Here is a 19,947-nt window from a genome sequence, read left to right on the forward strand (position 1 = left end):
GAAAATGATAAAAGAACAATCCCAGAGCATGAGATTGATCCATGGGAAACATGTAGATACTAGCTCAGTTGAGGCTAGAACAATGTGGCGAGCCACCGACTATAGCGGTAACATCCCCAATGCATGACTTATATCTCAAAATTTTACTCGTATCTCAAAAATTAAAAATGACCAAATGGTAGCTCATATCTCAAGGTACCACTGTACTGTGATGAAATGTGGTAAGTATGTCATGTACGAGAAACATGTTATCTTGCAGAGCTACATTTCTATCCTTACGAATCCACACACCTACACTATATATAAGCATTAAACAACGTCATCATTAAGCAACGTACATTTTCTAAGCATTTGGTGTAAAGTGATTGAGGCAACACCAGATGAGACACTCACCTATCATACTGCTCCACAATAAGCTCGTCACAGTCCCAACAAATGTAGCTGGTGTTCTTGGCTGCTTCTGGAATGCTCACCATCTGCAAGGCTTTGAGTGCTGTGATCACCTCCACATTGAACTCTCCTGAACCAAGTTTCTTGTAGAGGGGCTTTCCTTCCTCTGCTTCCCCACATACAACACACTCATCTGCCATAGTGTTTCTGCTTTTGATGGTGGTGGTGGTGCTGCAATATTTTCTCTCCCTTTCCTCTTCACTACTCCTCAAGGCCCTCTTGTCTACTGGCTTCACAATGTGCTACCTGTCAATATGAAAACATTTTCAACTTTTAAACCATGGCAGAGGAGAGGGAAGGGGAAAATTATGATGATGGTAATAATAATAATAATAATGATAAATAGTTTGTTAAACAATAACAAGCAGCTTGAGACCTAAAAATACACAAAATATTCACCTAAAAAATTACACACAGGCTATGGTGTCTGTGTGCATGTATACATAGGTCGCTGCAACAATGAAAATAAATTGATAAATTAACAACAAGAAAATAATTATCAGATAACTGATAACCTGATATTGTTATGGAGATAACGTGTGTGTACTGTATATGTAGTGGTACCCAGGTCTATGTCCTTAATACACTCCACACACAATCAACCATCCACCTGGAGACAGTTCTTGCCCATCAGTGGGCACTCAGGGACACTCTTACAAGCTGTCCCCAATGTACCACAACCTGGAACCAAGAAACACATTTATCTTCCAGAGATGCTTCTTTGGAATTCTCTGCCTGCTCAACTCACCTAAACAGTCTTGTTAGTCCTTTAAATGGTTGCTACATGGTGCTTGGTGAAACCTGATTTTTAAATATGATGAACAATTACCTACATTTTGTATCCAAATGCTTTATATGGTGCACTATCCAGTCATTACCTACTTAGCCTATTGCAAATTATTTACATCTTGGTCTGTTACACTAGCAGCTCTGGGTTCCCCTCTAGTTCTATCAACTTTATACTTATTTGTGCTACACTTTAATTAATCAAGGGAGCCAACCAGGTAAGCCCCAGACACAGACTACTTCATAACACTGCCCGCCAAGCCAGTCTGTACCGTGACGCAATATTGGCTCAGGCAACATCAGCCCCACACATACACACACTGGCCAACACTGCTGCTGCTGCTGCGACACATTAACGTTTCGTCGTCATCTCTCCACTTTTTTTTTCCATAAGTGTTTAGTGGGAGCTACCAAGACATTCACGACTCCCGCGATAGTTTAACAAAGGCTGCATTATCAGCTGGAGAAACACTTCTCAAGAATTGCCTAATTATATCAGCCTTTACCAAAATAACTGGGACGACAGCAACGAGTGTGCGGAGGCAGCGAGTGAGCAGGTAAGGTGCCGCTGTCCACCATGATGGGCGCTGCCTGCTGCCTGGCCCCTCACTGCCTCTACCAGACTTCTCGCCCCACCGCACCGCCCCTATGGTCCTCATGCCCCTTATACCATCACCATCAGGACCGCTACATTCAGGCTGCTCTGCTACCACATTGACTCACCATGACATGCCCGAGGATAGAAGCAAGTGGCGTAAAGGTGAAGGCAAGAGGCCATCACGCGCACAGCCATAACAAATATAAGTTGATTGCTACTCTTCGTCGCTCTGCTGCTTTTAGTACCGACTCATTCCCGGGATGTCTTACATTTTGCACCCAGTTCTTATTACACTCGATTAATTTGTATTATAAGCAATGTATTACACGAAGAAGATGGAATCTGCCAGCTTCTCTCTCAAAATTATATGAATGTGACCAACAATTGTCACATACACATTATTGCTCTTACAACTTGCTTATTTGTGTACAGTAGGTAAATCATTTGATCCATTAATCCTATGGTGAGTGAGAGGCTGGTAGCCTCCACTCTATTAATTTGTTGCATTCTTCATGATATACAAGTATAATCATTATTGAAAGTTGGTATAGTATCACCCTTGTTCACTTTCTAAGTCTGGCAACAACATATTACGTCACGACCAGAATCATGTTACAATAACAATTTCATATGAAACTAAAATGTTAGATTGTTCTCTCACCTGGTGGGTCCTTCCCGGAACCCATTTCATTAACACATATACCAAATGGAAGCAGCACTCTGCTGATGCACAGCCTCTCTAACATGCCATAACCATATAGGAATCGATATACATGAATAGACAAGAGCTGGAATTGTGCATTATAAGCAGCAAAAACTATACGTACGAGGGTAGTTTGGAGATCAAAGTTTTGTGCCAGACTCTACCAGAAGCTTTTGATATGTCTAAGGCAACAGCAAAAGTTTCACCAAAATATCTAAATGAGTATGACCAAGACTCAGTAAGGAAAGCAAGTAGCTAGTTTTGCCGATGAGAGAGAGAGAGAGATCATTCACTCATTGCTCTCCAACCACACAGACCAACACTGACTGACCTAGTCGGCTCCACCAAACCCCAACCTGGTCTTCAAAAGTTCAAAATCATCAACCTCACAAGACCTTCCTACACAGTTCCAACCAGCTTCACCGTATCTAATCTGAAACTGAAACTGCAGCTGCACCATTGGGGCATTAGAGGTTGTGACTCGATCACTGCCTGCACCGCCCCAACAAATAATCATGAGAGAGAGAGAGAGAGAGAGAGAGGAGTAACCCGTCGATTCAGCAGAACAAAGTCAAGCCACATATTAATACAAAATCCCTAAATAGGTGAGCCTCTTAAGTAGCCCATGGTCACCTTCACACAAACCACACTGCCTCTGTGTACCTACCTGTCTTGGGTCGCCATGACAAACTGTCATGAGAGAGAGAGAGAGAGAGAGAGAGAGAGAGAGAGAGAGAGAGAGAGAGAGAGAGAGAGAGAGAAAAAAAAACCTAGAAAAATAAATAAATAAATAAAATGAAAGCAAGAAAGATGACATGAATGAATGGCTACACTTACATTGATGACAGCGGAATGACGATCAAGATGACTGATGGTGACATACACACACCTAGGCAGAGCTGGAAAAGATATCTCATAATTAAGTTCCGCTAGTGCTCCTACGCTCTTTCAGGCCAGACACTTCCCCTATCACTCATCCCCTCATTTCTGGGGAGTTACCGAAGCGCTCGCGCTCCCACTCGCGCTTGCAGTCTTCGTTCGCACTCCTACTTCCGCTCAAGCTTCTGCTCTCCGCTTCTACTTCCGCTCTCCACTCACTTGCACTCTCCGCTCCCATATCCGCTCGCACTCTCGCTCTCCACTCCAATCCCGCACTTGCGCTCAAGCTTGTGCTCCCCGCTCCCACTTCCCGTTAGAGCTCCTCACTCGCACTCTCCGCTCACACACACACACACACACACACACGGCCCGGTAGCTCAGTGGTTAGAGCGCTGGCTTCACAAGCCAGAGGACCGGGATTCGATTCCCCGGCCGGGTGGAGATATTTGGGTGTGTCTCCTTTCACGTGTAGCCCCTGTTCACCTAGCAGTGAGTAGGTACGGGATGTAAATCGAGGAGTTGTGACCTTGTTGTCCCGGTGTGTGGTGTGTGTCTGGTCTCAGACCTATCCCAAGATCGGAAATAATGAGCTCTGAGCTCGTTCCGTAGGGTAACGTCTGGCTGTCTCGTCAGAGACTGCAGCAGATCAAACAGTGAATTACACCAGTGGGTGGAGGAGTCAACAAGGTAAAAGGGGGATGAAGAACCATCGTTGCTTGACCTAATTTTCACAAAGAAACCAGAGTCCCCTCAAATCATACAATAGCTTAGTCCAATGGAGAAAAGTGATCATGTGACATTAGAGATGCAAATGCAGGAGGAAGATGAGATAAGTTACAGAAAGGACTATAAAGGAGAGATTAAATTATGCAAGAGCAGATTTTGAAAAAAATCAAGGAGTTATTTTGCTGATATTGATTGGAGTAATATTATGTGCAGAAAGACTGTACAAGAGAAGTATGATGTATTCTTACAGAAATACAATGAAGGAGTAAAAAAAGTTTGTTCCTGTTTATAGAGTTCAGAAAAAAATACATGCTTGGTACAATACTAGATGCATTCAAGCAAAAAAGACAAAAGATAAAGCATGGAAGAAACTCTTAAAGCAGGAAAATGACTATAACAGACGGCAGTACAAAGATGCTAGAAATGAATATATTAAGAGTAAGCAGAGAGGATGAAAGGAAGTTTGAGAAAGATGTAGTGGATAAAAGCAAAGATGAACCCAAACTTTTCTACAAGCTTATAAGCGGCAAAACAAAGAATAGAGAAACAATTGAAAACAAATAATTAAAGAAGGGAAGATATACCAAACAGAAAATGGAAATGTGTGAAATAATGAATGAGAGCTTCAAAACGGTATTCACTGCAGATGATGATTTCACAGAACCTAATAGGACATTGGATTGCCAAGGATTACAGGAGATTGCAGTGCACAAAGAGGATATTGGAAGATTACTGGATAAGTTGGAAGTCAGAAAAGCAATGGGGCCAGATGGTGTATCAGGCTGGGTGTTAAAAGAGTGTAAAGAGCAATTACTGGATCCAATTTGAGAAATAATTAAAAGTTCAATAAATGAAGGGAAAGTTCCACTAGAGTGGAAGAAAGCCAACGTTATACCGATATTTAAAGGAGGAAAGGTAACTGAGCCACTAAACTACAGACCAGTGTCACTTACAAGTGTCGTAGGGAAGTTATGCGAAGTAATTATCAAAGAAAAATGGGTTAAATTTCTAGAAGAGGAGCAAGTCATATTGAACAGACAATTTGGGTTCAGGACAGGGCAGTCACGTGTATCAAACTTATTAAGCTTCTACTTGAGAGTTATTGCAAGACTTGAAAACAGAGATGGATGGATAGACACAGTATACTGGACATTAAAAAGGCTTTTGAAAAAGTACCGTACAGAAGACTTCTTTGGAAACTAAAGTAGTACATATAGGAAGACTGCATGGAACCTTGCTTGAATGGACAAGAGATTATTTGAAGGATAAGGAAATAAGAACTGTGATTAGAGATACCTACTCATCTTTGGGTAAAGTAACTAGCGAAGTGCCACAAGGATCAGTGTTAGCCCCCATTATGTTTCAAGTTTATGTAAACGACATTCACATTGGGATAAACAGTTATATAAATTTATTCGCTGATGATGCAAAGTTGCTAAGAGTTATCAAAACCAAATCTGTCTGCCGTTGCAGGAAGATTTAAACAAGACCTATGAATGGAGCAAGAAGTGGAAATTGGAGTTTAATGCCAAGAAATGCCACATAATGGAACTAGGAAAGAGTAAGAGAAGACCAGTATGGAACTATTTGATGGGAGAGGAGCAAATAATGAAGACTAAAGAGGAAAAAGATCTTGGAGTGACCATACAAGAAAATCTAAGCCCTGATAAACAAATAAGCAAGATATTTGTACTATCTTATAAGATGTTGATTAATATAAGAGAGGCATTTCATTACATGGACAAAGATATGATAAAAAAAATCATCACAAGCATGATATGCCCAAGGCTGGAATATGCAGCAGTGGTATGGTCTCCGAGCTCTAAAAAGGATATGAGAAAATTGGAAAGGATACAGAAGATTGCTACAAAGATGGTACTGGAATTAAAGGACCTCACATATGAAGAATGACTTTAGGAAATAGGACTGCCAACCTTACAAGATAGAAGAGAACGTGGGGACCTAATAACAATTTTAAGATAAAGAAACATATTGAAAAGATAGACAAAGAAGACCTGGTGCCGTTGACGAAAGAAGATGGAAGGACAAAAGGACATGAAAAGAAGATCAGGATGAGGCAGTGTGTGAAGGATATTGATTGATTGATTGATACATTTATTGTTGAATTAATAAATAATTACAACAAAGGAGGAGGATGGGCCTTGCCACCCACCCCCTGGGCAAAGACTTAAGGTTAAAGTATCACAAAAATAACTCTAGACAGTATACACAACAAGAATACAAGTATTTCAATAAATAAATACACATATTGCACACCTTATTGCCTAAGACATCCTACAGTCTGGGAGCAAACTGAGGATATTCCCTGAGTATTTCCCTGAGGGTGGCAGAGTCTAGGAGATGGTCAATGAGGCTGTACAAGTCATGCTGACCTTGTGGCCTAAATTTAGCAATGAGAGGACATTCCAGGATATAGTGATGCAGAGTGTGTCCCCTTGGTGTAGCACACAGCACACAACACACACCAGGAGAATCACTGACTTCCCAAAAGTATTTGTAGCCTAATCTGAGCCTGATTGCCACCCTGTCATGTGATGCAGTGTGTCTCCCGTAGGTGTAAGCACAGCTCAAGAAGACATGTGCATAGTGAAGACTAGTGCTACTGCCTCTATAGCAACAAAGCTCCAACTGATCACTAATGCTACTTTGTACAAAGTCCTTAATGCTACTCTTAACATAACCCAGAGTGTACTCAGTGCCAGGGTCCACTGTGTCATCTTGTAGGGCACACTGAGCAAGGTGGTCTGCTTTTTCATTTAGCGGGATACCCACATGAGAGGGTATCCAGATGAAATGGACCGTGGCACCAGCACCTTCTAGGGCGTGGATGAGATCAAGACACTTATTAACTAGATCACAGTCCATGGGGGAGGTGGATTGAAGGGCGTACAATGCAGCCTGACTGTCAATAAAGAAATATACATTCTTATGGAGAGGCGCCACAATGTGGAGCGCCTCCAGTACAGCATACAGTTGTTCTGTTCTAGTGGAAGACATGGGTGCAGGGAGCCACCTGGAAACCTCAGTGTCAGTGTAGAGACTGGCAGAGATGTAGTCACGGATGAACAGCCCACATCCAGACCTCCTGCCATTGACTGACCTATCACAATAAACATAAATAGCCTGAACGTGTGGGTACTTGGACAATTTAGTCATAAACATGTCTTGCAGCACATGAGGGAGCCAGTCACTCTTGGGCTGATGCAGTGAGTGAATATCAACACTGACACGGTGAGGGTTCCAGGCAGGTTGCAGCGGTGACATAACAACGTTAATACAAGCCTCGGCTACACCTACACTTGTCAGTATTCCCAAGATCTTCCTGAGGTATGGTGTTGTAGGAGTGTGAGGATCATGATACATGGGGGTCAGTGATCCCTTTAGAGAGTCAGAGCCTGTGCATTGCATCCAACTAATTGTGCGACAAGTAATTTCCTGTACCCTACACATAATACTCGGCAGGTGCAGTTCAGCTCTGAGGACTTCAATCCGTGCAGTCCTAGGCATCCCAAGATTATCTGTATGGCTTCATTCTGTACAAGCTCCAATGTGAAGGAGTTGAGTGGCACTAAACTGTATTAAAACAGGGGCAGCATAATCAATAAGAGACCGTATGACAGATATATAGAACATTCTTAGGACTGAAATGCCAGCCTCCAGGCCCCTGTTGGCTAGCAGCTGAAGTGGTGCTAGCCGTGGCAGACAGAGGTCTCGAACATAGTAGATGGCTTAAAGAGACTTCCTGAAGCTCATCTGAACACCCAGGTACTTGTGTATATGAACTCTAGGGATGAGAATGTTATTTATAGTGGGCAGCCGAGAGACCTTCCCTCTAGCTTGAAATTTTGTTTTACATTCATTAATCACTAGTCCCATTTGGACACAACGCTGCCAGTTGTGACAAAGCAACCTGGAGAATCCTGGGTGTGGAGCATTAGAGGAGTATGTCATCAGCAGAGATGAGGACCTGGGTGCCCTGCGGAAAGGAACAGCGCGCAATTTTGTCCATTAAAACATTGAAAAGCATTGGACTAAGGATTCCACCCTGTGGTGTTCCAAGCTCAAAAACTTCCTCAGTGGAGACTGCACCTTGAAACCAAACCTGTGCTGTTCTATTGTACAAATAGTCCCTGATCCATCCTAATAATCTACCTTTGACAGCTTTGAGAATGAGTTCCTCCATAATAACATCTTTGTTGGCCCTGTCGAAGGCACCCTTGAGATTAACAAAGCTCTGCAGGTAGCATCTTTATTTATAAGACACTCAACAAAACAATGACTTGTAGAGTGACCTTTTAGGAAGCCATGTACATTGCCAGAGAGTACATGGCCCACCTTGTATATAAGTCTGTTCAATATTATCCGTTCCATCAAGGAAGGTGGTGAGCGTGGGATCGGGCAGACGTCCATGCGTAGGTTCGAATCCCACCACATACAGCCTTAAAACACTTTGCCATTTGTCAAGTGGTTTAAAGTTACCTACATGTCACCATGATACCCAGGTTCTAGGTGGTTATACTCAAGATGAGCTTGGGTGGTGATATGGGCCCTAATATGGGTACCACTATAAGTAAAATTGCCTGCGCAACTAATGGGCGGAAGCTGAACAGCGCTTCCCATACACTCTTCAAGTGTGCCTACAGGCGCTATAGGCCTTACCGTAAAAAAAAAAGAAAAAAATCTTACACAGACAGCTGGTGAGAGAAATAGGGCGAAAGGTGCCATCACCTTTGGGTATTGGGATGACGATGGCTGTTTTCCAAGAGCGGGGAAGCTTGCCTGCAGTGAAAGACATGTTAAATAAATCTAATATAGGATTGTCTACCTTTACCTCAAGGAGAGCATTGAAGATATCATAGGTGATGCCATCCTTGCCAGGAGCTGTTGACTTGCCCAACTTGACTACCGAGAGGAGTTCGTCATGCGTGATAGGCACACAGGTGTCGTCCAGCAGAGGAACACTGTGGCAAAGCAACGCCATCCTTCATGGTCTTTGCTGATCAAGCGCCTCCTGGTGTTCCACAGGAAGGCCAGAGAAGGATGAGGCTTCCTTCCACTGCAAGACGAGTTCTCGTGCCCTGCCTGCAGGATCAGGGTCACACACCTGCCGTCTGGACTTGCCCCGGACGCTGTTGACATGGTGCCATACCTTCCGAAGGGACTGGGTCCTGCACACCTTGTCCAGGAAGGAGACCCAGTACTTCTTCCTTTCCTGCTGCCGCAGATCCGTGAGGTAACCATGGCATCCCGTGACTCTGTGTCTGCTGGGTTGAGCTGCCAACGTCTCTGGTAGGCAGCGAGCATCTGTTGGCAGTTCAGAATGACAGGGTCGGTAGTGTAAGTCCAGCGGCGTGGAGCATGGGCCCTTGCTGGAACCCTTGGAGTCGCGATGAATCCCTCAAAGGTGTGCAGGAGTCCATCGTACAGTGCCTCTGCATCAGCAAAGGAGCCCTTCATGGCAGCGTACCATGCCACCACATGGACGACGAGGTCCGTCATCCTGGATGGTGGCACCATCAAGCGCTTCCTGGGCACTGCCGGGGCGGACTGCACCGGGAGGGTCGTCTCCAGGGCGAAGTGGTCGCTCAGCAATGACCTGACAAGATAAGTTTGGGCAGTATATGTTGGCATATTGATGAGGGCTACATAATCAAGTCTGCCTCCTTGAACATGTGTGAGTGTGTGATCCCCAGTAAGTACAGCTGTATCTGTGGTGTCAAGGAAAGCCTTCCAGCGCACAGCATTGGCATTGGTGGTGAGGTGGCTTCCTAATTCCTTATGCCTGGCATTAAGGTCACCCATGATAACACTTTGCTCTTCAAGAACATATTCAGGAAAATTTGCAATATTTAAGGCACCAGCATGAATGTACATGTTTACAAAGTAAATAATTTCACCCACAGTGTGCAAGTAAACAGTAATAAATTCAATACCCTCAGTGACCCCCATTTCCATGAAGTTAACTGGAATCCCATGTTTAATGTAAGTGGCCATCCCCGACTACTGCCGTCACCACAACTGAGGGTGTGGGAGGCATAACCCGCAGCTCAGGCACCCTTGGCCCTACCTCCTGTAAGGCAATAATGTCAGGCTTATGGAGAAGGACATGAGAGTGTAAGTCAGTGAAACAGGCATGTAGACCATTGACATTCCATGTTAGGGTGCGGAAAGTCTTACCGTTCATCGCGATGGTGTTGCATCTGTGTCTTCAGGCCATCCACTTCCTGTGTCAGGCGAGACATCTGCTCCATCAGCATCTGCATGGCTGCCATCAGATGTCCCTGGTTTGGCTCGGGGCTGGCAGTCTTCAGGGGTCCCTGGTTCAGCTTGGGGCTGGCAGTCCGGGTTGGGATTGGGCTGTAGCACCGCTTCTTCTTTTGGCTGACCAGTGTCCATTCACCTGCATTATCCTCCTCACAGTCTGCCACAGGTGACTTGCTCTCTGAAGCAGGGGGAGCAGGGGCCATCCCTGAGAGGCTCCGGGCTGTCGTGTGGCTCCCTTGACTGGCTTGGCGGAGGTATCCATCCTTGGTGTGGGTGCAGCAGCAGTTGCACATTGCCCTGCGGCCTTGTCCTTTTTCGTGGGTGGGTTGCACAGGCTATGCTGACACACGGCACTCTCTCCTTGGCCCTGTTGAACCCCGCTGGCTAGGGATGGGGTTGGGGCCACAGTGGAGGTCTCACTGCATACTATGTGCTGCTGGTTCTTGAAGGCGGCAAACTCGGTACTAAGACCAGAGACTGTTGCAGTCAGATTGTCCACTTTGGCGGCTAGTGCACTCACCACCGCCATTAGCTGCTGGGTAGCGTCGGTGCCAGGCAGTTCCTGAGTGATGCCTGCCTGGGACACTGTGTCTAGAGGCACAGGGGGCACTGTAGCAGTGCGCTGCGGCAAAGGTGGGAACACAGCAGGTGTGGTTGAAGTGCCAGCGATGGGGGAAGGAAGGCTGGGACAGGTGAGGGGCAGCGGCCGAGAAAGAGGGCTTCGTCGCCCATGCGTTGGTCTGAGGAGGTGGAGCCTGGTGGAACACAAGCCTGGGCCGATTCACCTCATCCGTGGCAGGCTCCCTTTGGGGCCGAGGCCTGACAGTGCAGAGGGTGGAGTGGGCGTTGTGGTCACCCCCATAATTGCAGGAGTGAGGAGGGATTTTGGTGCCCTCCTTGATCTTATCCAGGCACTGTGCTGACTTATGGGAGCCAGCACAGTACCTGTGGCGAGGGGCAGACTGGCAGCGCCACTCCTTGTGTCCCCAGCGACTACAGTGGCGGCACAGGTCAGGTTCAGAAAGGCAATTATGGTAGGTTACGTCAGTTATTAGTAGAGGTAAACTGGGAAGATAGTTTTTGAAATAAAACTGCACAGGAGATGTGGGATATTTTTAAGATTGTAGTAAATGGTATAGTGATGCAGTGTATCCCTTACAAAGATATAAGGCAGAGAAACAGGAAGCCATTATGGTGGACTCACGAGATAGGTAGACAGATCAGAGAGAAGAAGAGGGCATATAGAGAGTTGCAGAAAAGTGGGGAAGATGTAGATTTGATTAGGTACAGACAGGTCAGAGATGATTTGAGTAAGGTTATAAAAAAAAGTAAAAGGCAGGCAGAGATAAAACTAGCTAGAGCTGGGAGTAAAGATCCCAAAAATTATATAGTTATTACAAGGTCAGTGATAAAAGAAATAAGGATAGGATTGGACCACTCAGAAAAGATGGTGTAGTAGTGGATCAAAATGAAGACATAGTAGAATTATTGAATGAACAATTTTCTTCAGTATTTACTAGGGAAAGAATAGGAAATCCTGTTACAAACAGTGCAACGAGTAGTTTAAGAGCTTTAGAAAATATTGATATAAAACCGGGAATTATTAGGAAATTTATTCTTGAACTAGACGATAGGAAAGCTAGTGGTCCTGATGAGCTACATGCCAGAGTACTTAGGGAGGGTGTAGACAGTATTTCTGAAGCACTTAAGTTAATCTTTGAAAGATCACTTAGGTTTGCTGAGATACCACAGGACTGGAAGTTAGCTAATGTTACTCCAATATTTAAAAAAGGTAGGAAGGATGATGCGAATAATTATAGACCGATCAGTTTAACTAGTATAGTATGTAAGATACTAGAGAAAATCATTAAGGGTAGTATTTGGGAGCATTTAAATGAGAATAGATTAATTAGAGATACCCAACATGGCTTTAGATCAGGGAGATCCTGTCTTACAAATTTGCTCGATATCTTAGAATATATTACCAAAGAGTTAGATGATGGAAATTGCATAGATGTTATATATCTAGATTTTAGCAAGGTGTTTGATAAGGTACCACATAGGAGGCTAGTGTACAAATTGAGACTACATGGGATAGGGGGTAGGTTAGTTGATTGGATTAGTGAATGGCTTTCTGATAGGAAACAGAGAGTAGTATTAAATGGGGCAATGTCTGAGTGGAAGGAAGTGGTTAGTGGGGTACCCCCAAGGATCAGTGCTAGGACCTCTTCTTTTCTTGGTGTACATTAATGATTTAGATATAGGAATTAGTAGTAAAGTATCAAAGTTTGCAGATGATACTAAGATAGCATGTGCAGTACAGGGTGAAAAGGACAATTACAGAATACAACGAGACCTGGACAGGCTGATAGCATGGGCAGACAGGTGGCAGATGGAGTTTAATTCTAAAAAGTGTCAGGTTATGCATTTAGGTAAAGACAACACAAACTTTAGCTATGAGATGGAGGGATGTTGGCTAGAGGCAGTAGAGGAAGGAAAGGATTTAGGAGTAGTGATAGACAGGACTATGAAATTTTCAAAGCAATGTTTAGAAGCAAGAAATAGGACAAATAGGATCCTGGGCTTTATAAATAGAAATGTTAGTTATAAAAGTAAGGAAGTGGTGCGTAGCTTATATAATTCCTATGTTAGGCCCCATTTAGAGTATTGCATACAGGCCTGGTCACCCCATTATAGGCAGGATATCAACATGTTAGAAGCAGTTCAGAGAAGAGCAACTAGGATGATACCAGCATTAAAGCGCCTGGAGTATAGAGATAGATTAAAGGAATTAAACATGTTTTCATTTGAGAGGAGATGTATAAGAGGGGATATGATAGTTATTTAAAATGTTCTCAGATACAAACTACATAGATGTGAGATCTTTCTTTACCTTAGAGGAGGGAAATAGGACTAGAAATCATGGCAGGAGGATTAGAAAGCAAGGCTGCAGGTTAGATAGAAGAAAATATTTCTTTAGTCATAGGGTGGTAGACTTCTGGAATGTATTGCCAGAGAGGGTTGTAAATAGCACTAGTTTGACAATGTTTAAAAACAGATTAGATAAGCAATTAAATTTATTAGATTTATAATTATGTATAGCGCTGCATGATAGTTTTTATAAGAAATTTACTATAGTTAAACAAGACATGATCCCCATGTATGGGGATCACAGATTGTAGAGGATTTCGCTGCAGGACTTAGCCCTGTTAATGGGCCAAATATTTAGAATTAGTATATAATGTATTGTGTACTCGTAAGTGTATCTTTAAGTACTGATGACGAGGTCGCTGTGCGACTGATACAGGATAACCTAGATTGGCCCTGGTGGCCCTTTGTTATCCTATTATTTATGTTATGTTATGTTATGTTATGTTCAGGTGTATACCGCTCCACACGCCGACGTCCAAGGCCCAGGAGATGCACCTCACTGGGGACCTTAAATGTCACCACTCCCAACAGTTGGGGCCTAGGCATCTGCCCCACCATCCTCCTCTTCAGCCCATGGAATCCAGCTGGTACCTCTATCAGGTTGACATTGATGTGGGTCGCCACTCCATGGATAATAACAGGGTGAGTGCCCTCCTCGCCAGGGCACTCCATAACCAGGCCCAGAAAGCCCTCGCTCAACAGGGTGGCGTAAAAGAAGGAGTCAGTACTGACCGTTATATAGGGCTGGTTCCGTCCCTCCTTGTAGAGTGGCTGCAGGTCTGGGTGTTGTTTCAGCAGGGCAGCAAACCAGATGAAAAGCTCACTGGCTGTCTTCCCATGGCCAGCAGGGAAGAACAGACGACGCCTTTGTCTACGGTCCGAGGTGGCCGGGGCAGGTACATCTCGACAGGGAATCTGGTCAGCAGCAGCATTTTCCTGGTGTGTTTCCTTGCCAGATGGTGGAGGACGAGGCTCCTCAACAATCTCCATGTCCTCTAGGGCTGCTACGCCTACCTCCACCTCAACAGTGCCTGCGACGAGCATAGTCCTTTGTGCTGGGCTCACGTGGGTAGCAGCAGGCTTTGTGGCGGGGGGCACCACCAAACCCAGGCATGGACGCTTATTTTCTGTCTTCTTCTGGCTTATTTCTGGCTGGCAAAACGGGCCTAGACCTCCCTCAGTAGCCACTGAGTAGGCGTGTTCACTCCAAATCACTTCTGATTTTCTCTTGTAGGGGCTACAACTCATGTAAATACGGAGAGTGATAATTATGACGTCCTTCCGCCTCAACGGGGAGGACGCAACTGTGTGTGAAGGATATTGGAAAATACAGTTTTCCACAAAGAACGGTGGAAAAATGGAATGCATTGGATAATGTAATTGTTACAGCACATAGTGTGCATAACTTTAAAGAAAAACTAGATTGTGAAGACAACTAGTGGTTAAACTATCAGCTTGTTACTTTAAAGGTAACAAGGCCAGAAACTATTGGGTTACTTTGAAACTATCTTCTTTCTTATTGATGGTTGTTTTGCTTATTGATGGTCGTTTCGTTATGCTATCTCTTTGCTTCACATTTCAGATCTTCGAGGTACCGTCTCCTGCGCTGAATTCCGGCTTCCGACCTGACGCCTGGGCGACGAGACCGAGGGAAGGCAGATTTTCCTGAGCTCTGGGTGAGTGAACACTACCTAGACTCACCTCTGCCTCCAGAAGTATTCTCCCGTGAAGCCCTGCTCACCGCTCGCTTTGGGGACCTGAGCCAGTCTCCTGGCAGCCGTGTCTAGCCAGCCTGAGTCCAGACCCGCCTTTGGATGAACCACCATACTACTTGGGCTTGCTGGTGGTTCTGCATCTACCTCCTTCTTCAATCCTGGTCATCGCTGGATACCGCTCTACCTATTCTCCACCCCTACACCCTGCTCCATTCCTCGTCCTCTCCTTGGGATCTTGTACCCGTGTGCTGCCATGGACGGCCGTGTGTGAAGTGGATGGGCGTGGTACCAGCGCTGGAACAGCTACCTCTCTAAGTGGCGACCAACGTCCATATAGTTCAAGTGTGTGTTGGAGAAGGAGTGCTCTTCTTTCATTAAAGTGGTGCTTTGTTATTGTGCCTGTGTTTTCTCCACTCTCTGCGGCTCTGGTAGAGAAGGCCACATCCCTGGTTTTTAGTGGAAGAAGACAGTGTTTATTTCCATCTCTTGAGTTACCTGCCTCAAGCTTCCACAAGTGGCGACCTCGCCAGGATTGTGCCTTCTCGACCCTCTGTTGTGGAGTGCTAACAGTCATCGTTGGGGAACAGGTAGTGTTACCTTCCCCGGCTCATTGTCCAAGGCTCGGAAGTGAGTATTTTTTTGACTGTTGGTTTGTGAGGGCTTGTTTCTGATCAGTTGCGTCTTTAAAGACTCTGGTTGGTTAAAGTCCTTTTGTGTTGTCAGGTGCGGAGTTTTCTCCTCTGACGTATGTATTTTTTCTCTATTGCTTCCTTGGGCGTCCTTTATTCACGGATTATTTTGTTTCCTTTGCTGTGTTTTCTTGGTGTTGTGTTCATCTTGTCTTCTATCAAGGAGCTAGTTGAGTTGGGAAGAGAAATGGGACTCGAGAGTGACGAGCTACGTGAGTTTGTTTCTACTCAGCAAGCGTTGCAACGAGACGAACGAGAAAATAAACAAGAAAGAGAGAGTGAAGAGAGGAAAGAGAAGGAAAAGGAAAGAGAACATGCCTTTGCCATGTCCGAATTAAAGCTGAAGCTGTCACTGCAAGAACAAGGAACAAACCGAGATTCAGTGATCTTGCCTGGGGATTGTAGGACTATTCCCCGACCTTCTCTACCAGTCTATCAAGAAGGAGATGATTTGACATCCTACTTCACACGTTTTGAACGCATTGCTGCCCTGCTCAACATTCCTCAGGACAACTACGCCATTCGACTGGGTGGTCTTCTCTCTGGTAAGCTAGCAGAAATCTACACTACCTTGGCTGATGACGTAATTTGTGACTACCCTAAACTTAAATCCTCTCTCCTTAGAAGCTTCAGTCAGTCCACTGAGCACTATCGCCACATGTTTCGTTCTGTCCGGATCAAACTTGGTGAGACATTCCAGCAGTTTGCCACTCAACTTGGCCGCTATTTTGATAACTGGATAGACACTTGTGATGTGGGGGAAGATTTTCATAAAATCAGGTCTTTTGTAATTATGGACCAGTTTCTTGCCTCTATTTCTCCGGATATAAGAACCTTCTTGAAAGAAAACAACGTGCAGACCTTGGACGACGCTGTCAAACGTGCAGATATTTGGGCAGCTGCCCATCGTGCTTAACCGAAACACACACCCCCAACTGGACATAAGAAGCCGTCACCTACATCTCCAACTACTACCAACCAAGCTTTTCGCCGATCTCCTCCACCGGCCAGGAAGTCTTCCACACCCGTAAGGTGTCACAATTGTGGGGAGCCAGGACACATTCGACCTCGATGTCCCCAAAATCCAGCTTTGTTCAGGACTGGTAGCACTCCTCAACCAGAGGCACATAAGGTGGGTTTCTGCTTCAGTGATCCTATTACTCATCTCTACTTTTCTTCTGGCACCATCAATGGAGTGAGAGTATCTACCATCACACGTGACACTGGCTGTTCCTGTGTCATTGTATCTGAGGAAGCTTTACCCGATGTAGACGTCTCCCAGTGTCCTAAAGTTCTTGTTTCTGACTATTTAGGAAGAGTGGACTCCTTCCCTCAGATACGATGCTACCTTCGCTGTCCCTTTTACGAAGGTTATGTTGATGCTGTTCGTGCCCCAATAAAGTTCTGTAGTGTTCTGGTTGGTAATGTGGAAGGAGTGAGCACACCAGATGAGAACATGAAAAAGGCTTGTCTGCCATCACCTTTACCTCAGCATTCTTCACATGTCCCTGAGAAGGTTCGAGCAGTTGAAACCCGGAGCCGAGAGGCACGAAGAATTCATCCTTGTTCTACCAGAATTCCAACCTATTAACATTACTCCTCGGGAATTTTCTCGCCTGCAAAATTCATGTTCCTCCCTTCAGGCTCTCCGTCGTAAGGCATCAACTGGTGAAGAAGATTTCCTACGAGCTTTCTGATGAACTACTCTACCGAGTGTGCCGTTCTTCTAGTAACCAAGAACAAGTGGGAAAGAAGACGTTGGTCATCCCTGCAGAGTGTCGTCGCCTGGTGCTGTCTCTTGCCCATGAGGGTCCAATGTCAGGACACTTCTCCCACAAGAAGACTAGAGGTAAGGTTTACCACCACTTCTATTGGCCTGGGGTAGGAGCTGACATCACAGCTTTTTGTAAGTCTTGTGATGAATGTCAACGTATGTCAGCAAAAGGAAGAGTGCACCCTGTACCTTTACGGCCTCTACGTATCATCACTGAACCGTTCTCAAGAGTGGCTATTGACATCGTGGGTCCCTTGTCTCCACCATCATCTGAAGGCCATCGTTACCTCCTAACTTTAATTGATTTTGCAATCGGATTCCCAGAAGCTGTACCTCTCAGAGAAATAACCTCTATTGCTATTGGAGAAGCCTTGTTATCCATCTTCTTCAGGGTTGGCATCCCTCGAGAAATACTCTCGGACCGTGGGACGCAGTTCACGTCACAACTGATGGGTGAGCTCCATAAGCTTCTGGGAGTAAAACCGCTCTTCACCGCACTTTACCATCCAAGTGGTAACGGAAGAGTGGAAAGGTTCCACTCCACTCTGAAGGCGTGCCTCCGGAAACTGTGCTCTGAAAAACCGCGTGAGTGGCACCGTTATCTTCCTGCCACCTTGTTCGCTTTGAGGGAGATGCCAAGTGACAGGACCGGATTCTCTTCTTTTGAGCTCCTCTACGGTAAGGCAGTTAGAGGACCTCTTGCAGTTCTAAGGGATTTGTGGGAGGATAAATCCCTCTCAGATGATGATCGTTCCTGTTTTCAATATGTAATAGAGCTGAAAGACAAATTAGCTGAATGCTCCCGGATTGCTGCCGAGAATGCTAACATCAGTGCTACTTGGTATAAAGCATACTTTAACTTGAAATCACAGGATCGAAAGTTCAAACCTGGAGATGAAGTCCTGGTGCTCCTGCCTGACACTACCAACAAGCTCCTGATGGCGTGGGCTGGCCCATATACCGTACTTGAAAAGAGAACCAGCTGTAACTACCTAATTGATGATAACGGTAAGCATAAGTTATACCATGCAAATCTTCTCAAGCGCTACTCATGCTCATGTTAATCAAGTAACTGTGTTGGATGAACCGTCTCCCTCCCTTTGATACAGAGGCTGATACCAACTTGAACTTCTCACCGCTTGAGGAAGGGGTTACAGAACCTGCAGATCTCCTTCCGGTATCGCCTGACGGCTGCGAAGATGTAGAAGAGATGGACACTCCTAGTTCTCCTGAGCTTGAAAGTACATTGACGGTTTCGCAAAAGAATGACGTTGTCTCTTCTTTCTGACTTCCAGGATGTCTTCTCTGAAACCCCTGGATGTACATCTACCATAATGCATGACATAGAAGTATGTTCTTCGGAGCTTGTAAAGTGCAAATTGTATCCGATCCCTATACATCTTATTTTGAAGAGGAGGTTGACCAACTTCTCCACCAGGGAATCATCCAGCCATCTTCATCTCCTCATTGCTCCCCAGTTGTTATGGTAAGGAAATCGACAGGCAGCTATCGTACGGCCATCGACTATAGAGTTCTGAATGTCATCACAGTTTTCAATGCAGAACCTATCAATACCATAACTGAAGATCTCCATAAGTTTCAAGGGAGTAGGTATTTCAGTGAGATTGATCTAACTAAAGCCTATTATCAGATTCCACTCACTGATAGTGCTAAGCCACTTACTGCCTTTCCCACTCACAAAGGACTAATGGAATTTTGCTGGCTCCCATTTGGTTTAGTTACAGCTTGTGCCACTTACATCATGTTGAGTCCCCACCAAGTACAAGGGGGCCAACACGGCGAAGATATCCTATGACAAGTGTAGAGGTATACAGCCAGGAGAAGGCAAGGAGAACCAAACACGGCGAGCTTCAGGTGGTGACTGACTGTGTATTAACCCCGTCCCATATACATCACATCGTATCAACACAGTTTTTATAGTAATTTTCACAAATTTCACCTACAGAACACAAATAAAGTATCAAAAGGAACAAATTATACAAATTGCATATATATAGTGGAAAATAAATAAGAAAATGGGAAACTTATAACAACCGTCAAGTGAAGTCCCGATTAGCTGCCAATTAACAAGTAATAACCACTTGGCAGATCCAACATTCTCCCCACCATAGGAGTACAACCATATACTCCTATACTTAAGCAATGAATCCAAAATACAAAAGTCCCTACATTATCATAAATTCAATCTACTAGGAGGTTTTACAGAACGACCGCTTCTGGTACGTGACACAGGACAAAGGTCAGCATTGGTGACACCTTCTGATGTATTTTCAATACATGGAAATTCTGCATTTAGTTCCTTAACATTATCAGAACATTTCTCAATATTTGTTGCATCAGAATCAGTGTAGCTGATCTCCAAATCATGCAGCCTTTGCACTGGCCTACAA

General features: G+C 44.8%; 1 protein-coding gene across 1 annotated transcript in view; it reads right to left on the reverse strand.

The window, feature by feature from the left end:
* LOC123506793 overlaps nucleotides 1-1,887 on the reverse strand; it is a 34,701-nt gene extending 32,814 nt beyond the window's left edge. Inside the window, 2 exon segments of the mRNA XM_045259131.1 lie at nucleotides 394-696; nucleotides 1,743-1,887. Coding sequence (XP_045115066.1) covers nucleotides 394-590 — 197 coding nt within the window. The 5' untranslated portion in view covers nucleotides 591-696; nucleotides 1,743-1,887.
* Nucleotides 1,888-19,947: the final 18,060 nt, after the last annotated feature.

The sequence above is a fragment of the Portunus trituberculatus genome, chromosome 20 (genome assembly GCF_017591435.1).
Source record: "Portunus trituberculatus isolate SZX2019 chromosome 20, ASM1759143v1, whole genome shotgun sequence".
NCBI lineage: Eukaryota > Metazoa > Arthropoda > Malacostraca > Decapoda > Portunidae > Portunus > Portunus trituberculatus.